The sequence below is a fragment of the Hordeum vulgare genome, chromosome 4H, assembly GCF_904849725.1.
Source record: "Hordeum vulgare subsp. vulgare chromosome 4H, MorexV3_pseudomolecules_assembly, whole genome shotgun sequence".
In the NCBI taxonomy this organism is placed as follows: Eukaryota; Viridiplantae; Streptophyta; class Magnoliopsida; order Poales; family Poaceae; genus Hordeum; species Hordeum vulgare.
Window position 1 is genome coordinate 605821621 of NC_058521.1, and position 13501 is coordinate 605835121.

A 13501-nucleotide genomic window follows, 5' to 3' on the forward strand; every position below is an offset into this window, starting at 1 on the left:
TACGTTGTTCATTGTCATTATGTGTTGCTATATGTATCACCTGTCACGACGCAGACAGACAGTCACGAAAGGTCACTTGCTTTTTTTGAGATGGTACGTTGTTCATTGTCATTTACTCCCTCTGTTTCTAAATACTTGTTGGAGAGAACTAGATTAATTCTCCCCAACAACAAATATTATGGTACAGAAGGAGTATTTGCTAGTCATACTCCCTCTATCTCAGTTTAAAAGTCTCACACATGTATCTGATCATTAAGTTGATCAACTTAATAAAAATATATTCCCTCCGTTTCTAAATACAAGTTTTTTTAAAATTTAATTAAGAGACTACATACGGAACAAAATAAGTAAATCTACGCTATAAAGTATGTCTATATACATCTGTATGTAATCTTCTAGTAAAATCTCTTAAAAGACTTATATTTAGGAATGGAGAGAGTATATTACTACCCATCACAGTTTAGAAGGCACGCACGTATACCTAGGTCACCAATTTAACTTATATAAAATTTATTGTTTAATATAAAAATTATATCATTAAAAAATAGAACGTCTAAAGATTTTAATGATATATTTTTTATAATATACAATTATCATTAAGTTGATCAAATTGACGACCTAGATACACGTGTCAAACTTATAAACTGAGATGAATGAAGTATAAAAAACATATCTTTAAAAACTTTAAATGTTTTGTTTTAATAATATATTTTTTAATAATACATATTTTTTATATTAAATGATATATTTTATATAAGTCAAATCGACGATCTAGATGCACGTCATGCGAAGGAAGTACCAACAAACGTCTAGGGATGCAATGCAAACTTTACTTACAGCCGAGCCGACTGCGTTATAATTAAAGATTCCTAGCAACCTTCTTTTTTCTTCTCGATATAAACACACACCCACAAGCACAAAATGCTACATATGTCGTCAAACCTCACCACCACCACCAACACCACCACACCCCTAGCAGGGATTCCGAGGTACGTACTATAGTTGTAATAGTATACATCTCAAGCCAAGGAACACGACAACAACGATTACACGCTAATGGAAAACCACCGATTATCATCGATCCATCGACGCAGCCCTCGCCGCTACTATCTCTGCCCTCCGCCAGCTCTTCCTGCCCAGTCCTTATCAGCACGCTTCGTCGTCTTCATGGCAGCAGCAAGATACAAGCTTCTGGACTGGACTGGACTGGCGGTGTTAATTAGATCCTCAGACCATCAAACTACTGCAATGCACGTCGATGCTACTTGTTTGTTTCAATATCGTCTGGTTTCATAGCAACCCAGCTAGCATGGCACCAGGGTCGTTATATGTCGCGGGGGCTGTTGCTGCTGGAGCCACCTGCGCTTGTTGCGGTGCAGGAGGGGAGGTCACTCGAGCCCTCGGGATGTCGATCAAATGTTCCTTGATGTACTCCTTCAACCTGTTCACACGGGGAAAGTAAAAATATATATAAATTACAATATCAGCATTCGTTTTCCTATCCTAGTAGCGATAACCATAAACTGCTGATGGCTGTACAAGAGGTGAAAGGAGTAAAACGCATACTCGAATGTCAGATTTTGATCTCCTGATGCCACTGTTAGCCGGAGTTGGGTCCTGTCTTGGGGATCTGTCTCAACTCTCACCTGCAAAATAGTCACAAACAAAAAAAAATCAAAACAGCGGGCATCAGGTTAGAAACCTACCTAGCATTTATAACCCAACAAAATCATAGTTTATGACAAAATTGAAGAATGACACCACAAGTACTGAGATGGGACAGCACATACAAGCATGCATATTTCATACTCCCTCTGTTCCTAAATATTTGTTGTTGGAGAGAACTAGATTAGTTCTCCCCAACAACAAATATTATGGTACAGAGGGAATAAAAAGTAATATGGTAGGCAACGGGAAAACATTCAGCACCCCAATGTCTCGTGACTGAATGACCTTTAGCTAATAATTTCTCCTTAGCTAATGCTCAATGTAACAGTAATATTCAGGTGTAACCTTGTCCTACACGGTAGTTATTACGACAGTTTCCTAATAGATTCAGTGAAGCCACTGTACATGAGTATACTGAACCATACAATATGCCAGCCAGTATGAAGGATGATGCAGCATAAGCTGCATAGTAGAACAGAGATGCACCGAGTCACCAGTAGCACAAGAGGCTGGATAAAAAAAACACGATGCTCCATTCACCCTATCCTGGGATCACATGTACATTATCCTAATTTTCTACTGGGTGGCTATTTGGCAGGTCGAAATGGATATTGAAAAATGGCAGGCATGTACTGGTTTGTGCAGTGAACTGGCTTGAGCTTATCTTAAGTCTAACCCAACGGTGCTAGCTAGTCAACATATTGTGTAGATGACGACATGGTGCCAGAATAGCTCAGTAACTATAAGAGACTCATCGTATACAACAACAGCTTAGTTTCTTCCCAGAAAAATTCCCAAACAAGCAATTCGATGGAAGGGTCACCAGAATACTTACCAAGCAAAGCGCGGCATTGGTTGTTTCCGAAAAGAATGTAGCGCACGCCACCATGTTGTTGGGGTTGGTATCCTAGTAAAATGAACAAGTTCAATAATTCCTGGGGAAATTAAAGAGGTAAAAAAAACATGGGGATATGGTGTAACATACAAGTCCAGGAGTAACTGCCAGATGAAGGCTCAGGAGAAGACTAGCCATCTCAGGAATAGGTAATGGTTTTACACCTCTAACCTGTTCGTTCACAAAAAAGGGGTTCATTAGAAAGGCTGATCCAGTAAGCCTTTAATCAAGTAATAGTGATGATCACTAATACTTAGCAGTTCACTAATCCATAACACATGTGAGTCCTTACCACTTCCTGAACCTTGAGTGACTGAACATTCCATGTTTTCCAATGGGCGAAAAAATCTTCAGGGGAAAGTGTTATAGGTTGCAAGAATTTATGCAATACAATAGGGAGCCGAAGTTTAGCGTTCACCTGGGTAAGCAAAGCAAATACACTACTGTTACATTGTGAGAAACAAAAGAATATCTGGACTCTCAGGAAAAATGATGGCATAAAACAATCACCAGTGTTGCTCCATGTTTATATGAGAAATCAAGAACAGCAACATCTCTACTCGCGCGGAGATTTGTAACCTCGACTGGGATTTGCACCTGAAGAACACAGGAAAATGAAAATGAGATTGATTCAGGAAAGAAAACATGGAAAATGTGAAAGCATTATACTGAGGCGCTTGGCACCTGTGCTCTAGGAGGAATAGTATCAGGAACTGACGAGAGCTCCACTTTGAAATGGCTAGGAGGCAAAATCAGAGCCCGCAATGACATAAGAGGCGAAGTGTTTTTATTCCCCAGGAAAAGAATAAGACGACCATGATGGGCCCGCCACTCTGCTTTCAAACCAATCTAGAGGTACAGTCCAGTAAGAAAAAGATCACAAAGAGGGTTCAGGCAGCAGAGATAATAAATGCTCAACAGGAGGAGAAAAGATTAACGACTTCTGCAAACCTGGATGTTAGGATCCTCATACAGAACTCCACTATCTTTCGTGCACAATACATTGAACTTCTCCTCAACATTGACAATTGGCTGTAGAAAGCAGAGTTGGTCAACAGAAGACAGTATCGAACGCATACAAAACTGAATGACAATATTGCATATTCTGCTACTCGATACTACAGTGAGCACACAGCCATGAAGTAGTTCCAGATAAAGGCATTTAATGTAATGAGAAAGTTCTGCAATACCTGAACAGAGTTGGACTGGTCCTCAAGGGTAGCTAGTGCCAAGTCACCTACTGGACTTTGATTAGCCTCCAAGCCTTGAGCAGGAATTTGCTCTACAGCAGCAGGAGGACCCTCTATTGCAAGCGGGCCCAAAAGGTCTGCAAGGAGGTCTGCTTGAGAAGCAGGATGAGATGCAGGAGGCTCAACTTTACTAACAGGAGCGGTCTCAGGGATGATCTCGACATTTCTCTGAACTTCGACGGGAGCACCATTTTCTTTAGGAGCTTCTACTGCGGTTTCTTCATGACTGTCATGACTGACATTGCTCTCCTGAATATCACAAATATTGCTTAAATGAAACTCATAAATGATGCCCAATGTATTTAGTAACAAAGATAACTAAGAAGGTCATACATCAGCAATATTTTGACTTGGCATCTTCACAAGAGTGAGATGATTAGCAGCTGGTGCTGGTCCGTTTACAGGGGGCTGAGCAGCTACAACAAGAGCACTGGATGATTGTTGCTGACTTCGCAGTTTTATGGCACTCTGCTCTGCTGTGTCAACTTCAGCATCTTCAGCCTTTTTCAACAGAGCAGACTAGAGTAGACATGCAAATGCATTATTAAAAAGTTAACATCAATCCTTCTTGATGTACCAGCAAATATGAGTGCACATTTACACAGCTAAGAGGAAACAGGATACATGTTTACCTCACGTTCAGGAAATTTTGGCATTTCAGCCAATACATCAGCCAAAGCAGGACCCTTTCTGCTTAGTTCAAAATATTCAACTGCTCTCTGCTGAATTTCAACATCAATATAACTCTCATGCCTGAAATGTAATGTAAGCGTAAAAAAAACTTCACAGACATACAAAAGGTGGCACGTCATCAAAGCAGAACGAGTAAATTGGTACTTTTTAAATATTGTCAGGATTTGTTGCTGCAGTCCCGCATCAGGAGGCTGAGTGTGCATAAGTATCTTGGCATAGGCTGAGATAATAATGGCAACAGTACTTGACCTGATGAAAAATCAGAGAATTAAAATTTTACATTAGGGCAGAAAAAAGAAGTTACTCAAGGAAGACCTTTGTACAACTTACGATACTGTTGGGAGCCTGTCATTTATAATGGTAAACAACTCCTTGGGGCTACAACCAGGTCTTTGGGCCAAAAGGTGGCCATACTCTCCAAGAAGGTAAGCACTGACCTGTATTGGTAGGAGAGTAGGTTAACGTGAAGTAAAACACAGTACAAACAAGAAGGACGGACACTTGGTAGGCAGATCGGATTCCTTTATGACAGACAAATAAAAAGGCAGAACGGAAAGTCCAAGTTTAAATGAGGTTGATCATGGATAAATGTATGGTTTATTTATTTATCAACAGACTTTACTGATAGTTAAAACACAGGTTTATAGTGGGATTTTACAAATTAAAACAATCAAGCATTCCTGAAAATTTAAACTTCATGGTACAAATACAACAAGTTCAGGTCATGTAAAATACCTTGACCATGGTCTCATGCAAAGCAGGCTTGTCAAGGTATTCCCTTGCCTTAGCTGCAGCATATGCCTGAGAAAATTACAAGTCAAACATCAGGCCCATCAAACAATACAGAGAAGATCCGGCGGAACTGAAATCAGAAATATGCAAAAACCTGAAGATCCTCATTGTTGGTGACAAACTGTACCACTCGATACCATATATCATCACTTACAAAATCTCCTGCTTTGTCTATCAACTGAAGTATAACATCAACATACCTACAGAAACAATAGTTAGTTACGGCCAACACTTCGCAATGACCTGAAGCTACATAAATAATAAATCAGCATAAATTAGTGTGTCCTTCTCTCCAGTTATTACTCTACCAAAGTGCAGCAACCCAATACAGAAATATCAGATTTGTTGCCTGTCTCGGTAAATCCATTTTAGGTGGGTTTTTTTTTTGCGTGTGAAACCCATTTTAGGTTAACAGCTACTTGATCGGGTTTTGCAGGTTCCTGGCTGTGCATGCAAAATACCAATGTACTTCCTCCGTCCCTAAATATAAGTCCATATGGAGCAAAATGAGTGAATCTACACTCTAAAGTATGTATATATACATCCACTGTGGTCTTTTAGTGAAACCTCTAAAAAGACTTATATTTAGGAACGGAGGGAGTATCATGTATGTAAAATAGTGAAATATGGTCTGATCCTGTCATAAAAATTCTTTACCATGAAAGATTTGGAGCAAACTTCTCTGCAAGAATGGCTGCCTTCAGAGCCAGCTCTTCACGCATTGCAAATTCAGCTGTGTTAAGATACTGAGAAAAATGAAGATAATATATTAAGAACACCACAGTAAGTGTTAACAGGTGCCTACTTAGAAAGAAAGAAAGTCGTTTGCAGGACCATTATAACGACATTAGTTACCTGCAACAACTCCTCAACAATTTCCTTTGCATTTGTAACATCACACATGCCATACAGCAAATCAAGAGCCCGCCTTCTAATGCTGCACGATAGAAAACACATAAACATTAACACACCAAGTGTAGGTAAACGTGTGAAAACATACTGAATTAATAAAAATATGCTAATAATATAAAACACCTCTTAAGTGGCCTGTGTACATAGCTGTGCTCATTGTGTTAACTACTTAGTCATGATGGAGCTTAACACATAAGCACTGTTCTATTTTTTAACATTGGGAGGGAGGGAGAGAATAGCAGAAGGCTGGTGGAGAAAACAGGGTTTCAAATGAAGCCCAAAAACATATATGTCTGTCTCGAATCAAGCAGCATTTTAGTAGGAATTGTCTAATGGCACTTGGATATTTTAAAGAAACTGTTATCAATGTAGTCAGATTCTAGGTCCAGCATATCATGAATGTACCTCTCAGGAAGGATGTCAAATAAAATATTCAAATAACAATTACTAATACAAGGCATGTACTCAGGTTTGCCTAAAGTAAAAATAACATTAATGATTCAATTAATTGCAGAACAATTCACGAATTAGGTTTAAGTGGTTTGGCTGTCAAAAAAAGAATGCAGCAGGATACTCTCCTACATTGAAAAATAAGGTGAGGAATTCCAAACTATCAACCTTAGGTCAAAACTGTGATCTGACTGGTTTGCACTTCTTTATATATTACTCCCTCCGTAAACTAATATATAAGATTATTTTTCCAGTGTTAACCAGTTTATAATATCTATGCAACCACAGATGTTGGAAAGTCCTCAGATACCTGATATCTGGATCCTTCAAAGACGTAATGATCTGAGCCTGGTGCCTTTTTATTATATCCTGTACATCTGTTACTAACAGCATTCTACTCATGTTCTCCTGTGAAGATGAATGGAATATTGTTACGTTATAGTAAAATTTATAGTCACGCAGTTTGATCCTAGTGCAACATCGGGAGACATATGGCGTAAAATCAAGTGAAGGCGCTATTGCAAGAAACATGCTTAGCCACTTACCAGACCAAGATACCTAATATTGGGCTCCCTGACAGCAATAAACTTGCCGAGAAGAGCCACGCATTGGGACATCATCTCCTTTTCAGCATCAAGATGCATTACCTGGATTGAGGATAAGTATTGCACAACAAATTTTTATAAGGAAAAGGAAGAGATGCTTAAGCATAAGAGGTTATCGAGATAAAATATGAATTAAAAAGTGATGTAGGAGAGGAAATGACATGACACGTTGCTACGAAAGAAAATAAACAATAGAAGCCCAAAAAGATAGCACGGACCCACCAGAGCAAGAGCTTCAAAGAGGACAGCATGTGAGGCATTATTCTTGTTGACGTTCTTAACAACATCAGTACCCATCAAAATACGCTGTAAAACCTACAGAATTACAGGAACCATTATAATCCATGAACTATTTGTATATGTGGAGTACAGTAGTAAAAAGAGTTGTACCTCAAACAAAGCTCGCCTTGCACTAGGATCTTCAATGGTAGGGAAGTACTGAAGAGCTCTCATTGCCTTAACCTGAAATATTAATAAAATTAATTTTAAGAACTACTGAATGTGCAGAAAAATTGCATCCAACATGAACAGCAGGTATATACATCTCTTTGAACAACCCAGCATAAAAACTAGATTATGGATGTAGATGTTATATAATTCAATTTAAGAAGACAATGGAAACAATGTGTTCCGCCAGGGCCACACAAGCATTGCGTAAAACTACCACCCACTAAATAAAAACAGAACGTAATGTTCCAACTATAGCAACTCCACCAGCTTTGAGTTCAGAAAATCATAAGATTTTGTTGCTTACTTAGTATGCACACTAGAGATTACGTAATATGAATTTATGGCTTGTGAAATACGGCTTAGCATTATAACTTTCTTTATCCACAACCCAAGTACATGCTTAATACTAATTCACATCACATTTGCACACTCAACTCCAGAGATTCAAATGTTTATCATAACAAATCACAGAAAGAAGCATGCAGCTATATACGTTTTTTCCGGTTAAGCACGATAGTAGGTAACAAACATAAATGGCACAAATAAATTATGAAAATAAATCAGACATACAGTATTTGACGACCAGCTGAAAGAAAAATATCACAGGTACGCAATCAAAGTTGAAGGAGAACAAGATTTCAGCAGGTTGTGACCGAATAGATTGAACAATCTCCATACAAATTTATGCAAGCCTAACATCAACCAAGCTGGATGAGCCAAGGAAAGAAAAGAAAAGACCTGAAGCCAAGGAGATGGAATTCCATAGTAGGTGTATTCTTGGGGAATATCTTGGTTTCTTGCCATCCTCTCCAATATTCTTACACACTTTGGAAGGCAATTCCAATATGCTTCAGCATTATTAGATACTAGTGAGACAAAAAGGCTCATGACAGATGTCAGCACACCTAGATCACGCTCATCTAGAAGTTGTGCCATCCGATCAGACCTGACATACAAAATGCAATTAGCTAACCAATTGTGTGGAGTGGGTAATAAAACTTCATGCTTAGTTATGTTAGTACCAGCCATCGATATTCACAACATCTGGGTTCTTCCTATAAAGTCGCAGAAGGCATAGAGCAGCCTTCTTTCTGACAACAGGCCGGCAGCTACTTGAAATCTGATGAGTAGATGTTTCATTAGTCCAATCGCTCAAACAAGAAGATAGGAAAAGACTAACAAAATATTATACACTTACAAGAAGTTTCTGGACATCAGGGGCCAACGACTCAGAAAATTCTTTCCCGCCAATATTACCTACCTGAAACAGATCTAATTAAGGAAACACACATAGAATAGACCTACCTGAAACAGATTTAATTAAGGAAGCACACATAGAATAGCAGGTGTAATTTTTCTTTTTCATTAAATAGCTGAGTAATGCGCAATAGTCACAGCCATTTAACAAAGCCCATAGTAAAGTAAATTATCATAATACTGGAAAATCTTGTCAGTGCAATTCAGGTTTTGGTTGTTTAAATCCCTAAGAAGTAGTTTTTGCATCTTGATGTTCTTTTGCATCACTATCTTCTGGTATCAAGTCACATTTCCTAAATGTGATATGTGATGTTGCAATAGTTGGAAAAGGATGTTTATAATAGTACTAATGATGTTTACAGAATTCAAATAAATCAAAAGAAGATGCGGAATATACGAGAGTAAAACAGGATGACATACCATCGTCAACGCTAAGCACTGATAAGTCTCATTTCGGCCTATGATGTCATTGCGTACTGTATTTATGACCATCCTTAAAAAATCATTGTTCTCGTTAAGTAAGCAAGATGTCACGATGTATCCAACCTGAAGCACAATCAGAAGATGGCAATTAGGATTTAGGGAACAATTATTCTACTGGAATGGAATGTGATAATTGAAGATTCTAAAGATGTGGCTTTCACCTGTTTCTCGGGATACTTCGGCGCGGATATCAAAGAAACAGTTTCCATATGTCCAAAATCAACATCGTAACCCAGCATATGTATATAAAGCATTTTCCAAACATACTTTTTCTTCTCGTAATGCGACAATCCCTGCAAGATGGCAGATAATGGTGCTTTTTAGTAAGGTTACTGTGCCACCTTAATTATTGCAATACATGCATATAGTATCCGTGCCAGCAATACAACCCTGTGGGGTCAGTGCACTGTTCTTGGTTTTAAATTCATGATTTTTTTACTAGTATGATAACTTGGTTTTGTAAGTTAAATGACCCTGCAGCCTCAACATTGCACCACCAGTCATGCGCTGACGAGACCAATACCACTTTACACTTACGATTGTACATGCCTAGCACAACTGGCCTGACATGAAGAAGATGTACATCGAAATATGGCAGGTCTTTATTTTAATCTGACTCTACAAACACCAGGTACGTGCAAGATGTATGCACACGTCCATCTGTGTATAGATGAGGATCATACTGTTATGCAACTGCCGACTAATTGCTGTATGATTTGGTTAGTTTCCCTATTATTCGGGAGAACTCCCGAATATGTAATGGGGGTTACCTGTAATCAAGCATGAATTAATCAAGTAAATACAGTATTTCTTAGTCTAGTTTAAGAGTATTTATCCTAATGCACGAGTGCGCATTACAGCAGCTTGATACACATGCATTCAGGCATATGATCGCTGTTTGGTGTCGCACCAATTTCACATGTAGCAGTGCCACTTTGCGACAAAACACTGAACTAACACACCACGTGTGTGGAGCTTTACTTTGTAATTTATAGTGTGTGCGTTCAAGTTATATGTGCAAGCATCAAACCTCGAAAAAAAAATATTACTAGTGTAAACAACAGGTGTATCGTGGAGAACATAAATAAATACGTTGTCCGCAGATATGTCGCCAAAAGCAGCCCCGTGATTGTTGTTGCTAACATTCATCTAGAAATATCATCGCGTGCACGGGAGGCTATGTCATTGCCTACGAAATCCAAATGTGATGAACATCGTTGGAGGTAGAAAGTAGCTTCACAGCATTTTCACAGTAGTTTTGAATGCAGAGTTGATCGTAGCTACTAGTCCAACATACATAACTGGAACATAAATCACAAGATTGGCTCATGGCATCGCAGCCCGATAATGCGCTTTGTAGCCACTATTTATCTCTTAATATACAAGGGGACCAACCTTCCACTGTCAGTTTAGGACGGTGGGTGTGTAGTAAACTGTTAGCAGGTGGCAATGGCTCAACCAGCAGCTCAATTTCCTTGACATAGTCCTGCCCCAGCAGCTCAATACCAACCCCAAGCTGTTTCACGCCCCTACGCCTGAACGTCGCATTTGCAGCCAGCCTCCTCGGACAAGTTCTATGTGCAAGCATCAAACCACCAATTTTTTTGATTACTAGTAGAAACAACAGGTGTATCGTGGAGAAGATAAATACGTTGTTGGTAGACATGTCGCCAAAAGTAGGCCCGTGATTGTTGTAGAACCAAATAACATTGCCAGTAGTGTACATGGGAGGCTATGTCATTGTCTACGAAATGGAAATGTGATCAACATCGTTGGAGGTAGAATGACAACATTTTCACAGGTTTTGATGCAGAGTTGGTACTAGCTGGTCTAGCACACAGAAGTGGAATATAAATGAAAAAAAAGTTAGCTCATGCCATGGCAACCCAATAGTGGACTTTGTAGGCATCATCTCTAAAGGGGGCGAACCTTCCACTGTCATTTTAGGAGGTAGTTGTATACAGTATACTAGTAAGTTGTTAGCAGGTGGCGAAGACTCAACCCAAGGCCGTTGAGCTTCACAATGTGTGCCTCAGTAGCTCAATTCGAAACCCTTGACATAGCTCTGGCGCAGCAGCTCGATCCCAACCCCAAACTACTTACTCGAGGTACTCGTTACCACCGCTGTTTCACGCTTGCATCTGAACCAGCGCAGACCGCGCCTAATCCGACAGAGTAGGATGAGGCTACTGGCTACCGTCCAGCAGAAATTTTCGACACTAGGACGAGGAAGGGGTCGGCGAACTGTCGTTGGGCGGAAGCAGGCCCGAATTCTGCTAGATCGCGAAATGGAGGGGAGGGGAGGGGGGGTACCTTCTCGTTTTTGAAGCGGGTTCGGATGTTGCCGAGCTCCTTGTCTACGCGGAGGCGTTCCTGCTCCTTGTTGTGGCAGTTGCGGATGTCGCTGATGAAGACGGACAGCCCCCGCATCCCCGAGAGCGCCATCCTTCTCTAGGCGGGGACCCGGCCCAGATCTGCTCGCCGCCGCGCGAGATCTGGCCGCCCCGGAGGGAGCGAGCAAAACCCTCTGCCTGGCCGCGGGGGCGGATCGGCGCGCGGAGGTGGTTGTGGGGGGTGAGGGGCGGGGGCGGGGGCGGGGGCGGGGAGGGCGACGACCGGCGACGGGGAGGTGGGGTTTTGATTGGTGGCGTGGTCTGATCTGCGCTGGCTTTTCCCTGGTTTTCTTTCTTCCTCCTGCACTCCGGTCTTCGGTCTCCTCCTTGTGTCCTTGAAAGAGAAGAAAAAAAAAAAGGCCTGGTTAGCTGGGCTGATATTTCAAAATGTTTCTGAAAGATGAGACCCGTGTGTGTGTGTGTGTGTGTGTGTGTGGAGAGATGATATTTTTGGTTTATGTTTTGATGCATACTTTTTTCATACACATTGTACATTTTACACGCACCTTATATATTTTTTGTATACACCATGAACATTTTTTAAACGTATTTAACATTTCTTAAATACATGATTAATATTTATATATTTTCAGTTCTTAACATCTTTTTATTCATACACGTTGTACATTATTTGTATCCATTAGAAGCATTTTTTATATATGTTAAACATTTTAAAATGCATGACTAATAATTTTTCATTTGAAATTTTTCATGTCTACACTTTTTTCATACGCGTCGTATATTTTACATACACCTTGTATTTTTATATGCATATTTAAAATTTCCTAAATATATGATTAAAAGTTATTTATATTTATGTTTTGATATCTATTTTTTTCATATACCTTATACATTTTTTGGTTACATTAGATTTTTTTCCATACACGTTTAACATTTTTTCAAATGCATGATTAAGATTTTTACAAAATTTATGTAAATTTACTTTTGTAATATATATACGATGAATATTTCCAAATATAAATAAACACAAAAAAGGAAGCAAAAAATAAACAAAATGCAAAGAAACTAAGAAAAAATGAGCTCCAAAAGCCATGCGTGCTATACCAGCCCATTGGTGAAGGTGCTTCAGATGAGTGCTTCTACCGACTCACTATAGGTGAGGCATAGCCGCACCCCTCTGGCTATCGCGATTTGTTCAAAGTGAAATTAAGAAAAAGAAGAAGAAGAGAAATCGTGTAAAGGTGTGGTGTGTGACCCAGGCGAGGGACATGCGCAACACGGACTCGTAAGGGTTCATTTAGTTTGGAGGAAACCAAATCTGATGCAATAAAGAAGAAGACCCATAAAACCAATGGTATATGTGCTGTTAAATTGGACATGCTCAAGGCATATAACAGAGTTGAGTAGGGATTCTTACAACAAATGATGTTGAAGGTGGGGTTCCACCCATTTTGGATGGAATTGATCATATGGAGTGTGTCTCCTCTGTGAGCTACATAATCAAATTTAACAACACGTAGACGAACGAGTTTGTTCCCATGAGGGGGCTACGATAGGGAGACTCGTTGTCACCGTACTTATTTCTATTATGTTCAGAGGGGTTGTCGAGTATGTTGGCCCGCGAGGAGAAGACTGGAGGAATCAAAGGTATTCGAGTGAGCAGAAATGCTCCCTCCATCTCTCACTTATTGT

The 13501-nt window shown here is 39.8% G+C and overlaps 1 protein-coding gene across 2 annotated transcripts; it reads right to left on the reverse strand.

Moving 5' to 3' along the window:
• Nucleotides 1–859: 859 nt before the first annotated feature.
• LOC123450031 (AP-2 complex subunit alpha-1-like) lies at nucleotides 860–12033 on the reverse strand. 2 transcript variants are annotated; one of them, XM_045127427.1, is made up of 27 exons: nucleotides 11769–12031; nucleotides 9617–9748; nucleotides 9393–9518; nucleotides 8914–8976; nucleotides 8738–8835; nucleotides 8454–8661; nucleotides 7656–7727; nucleotides 7488–7580; nucleotides 7206–7307; nucleotides 6971–7068; nucleotides 6154–6235; nucleotides 5956–6044; nucleotides 5393–5498; nucleotides 5242–5307; nucleotides 4837–4943; nucleotides 4651–4755; nucleotides 4446–4566; nucleotides 4147–4332; nucleotides 3754–4062; nucleotides 3515–3595; nucleotides 3248–3412; nucleotides 3074–3160; nucleotides 2856–2981; nucleotides 2654–2734; nucleotides 2504–2575; nucleotides 1567–1646; nucleotides 860–1441 (listed from the first exon to the last, which is right to left on the reverse strand). In XM_045127427.1, the coding sequence occupies exons 1-27, from the start codon at nucleotides 11898–11900 to the stop codon at nucleotides 1291–1293; spliced, it is 3138 nt and encodes a 1045-aa protein (XP_044983362.1). In that variant the 5' UTR covers nucleotides 11901–12031; the 3' UTR covers nucleotides 860–1290. The 2 variants fall into 2 exon arrangements, with proteins under 2 accessions (XP_044983362.1, XP_044983361.1); XM_045127426.1 differs by having other exon boundaries at nucleotides 4446–4755; nucleotides 11769–12033.
• Between the last annotated feature and the right edge of the window lie 1468 nt (nucleotides 12034–13501).

What these genes read in the sequence shown, in the direction of transcription:
- LOC123450031 (XM_045127426.1), bottom strand. Translation starts at nt 11,900, where the DNA reads ATGGCGCTCTCGGGGATGCGGGGGCTGTCCGTCTTCATCAGCGACATC. An exon ending in CAAAATTTCCTGAACGTGAG is followed by an intron (nt 4,333 to 4,445) that starts GTAAACATGTAT and finishes TGTCTACTCTAG; the next exon opens with TCTGCTCTGTTGAAAAAGGC. An exon ending in ATAAACATGGAGCAACACTG is followed by an intron (nt 2,982 to 3,073) that starts GTGATTGTTTTA and finishes TTGCTTACCCAG; the next exon opens with GTGAACGCTAAACTTCGGCT.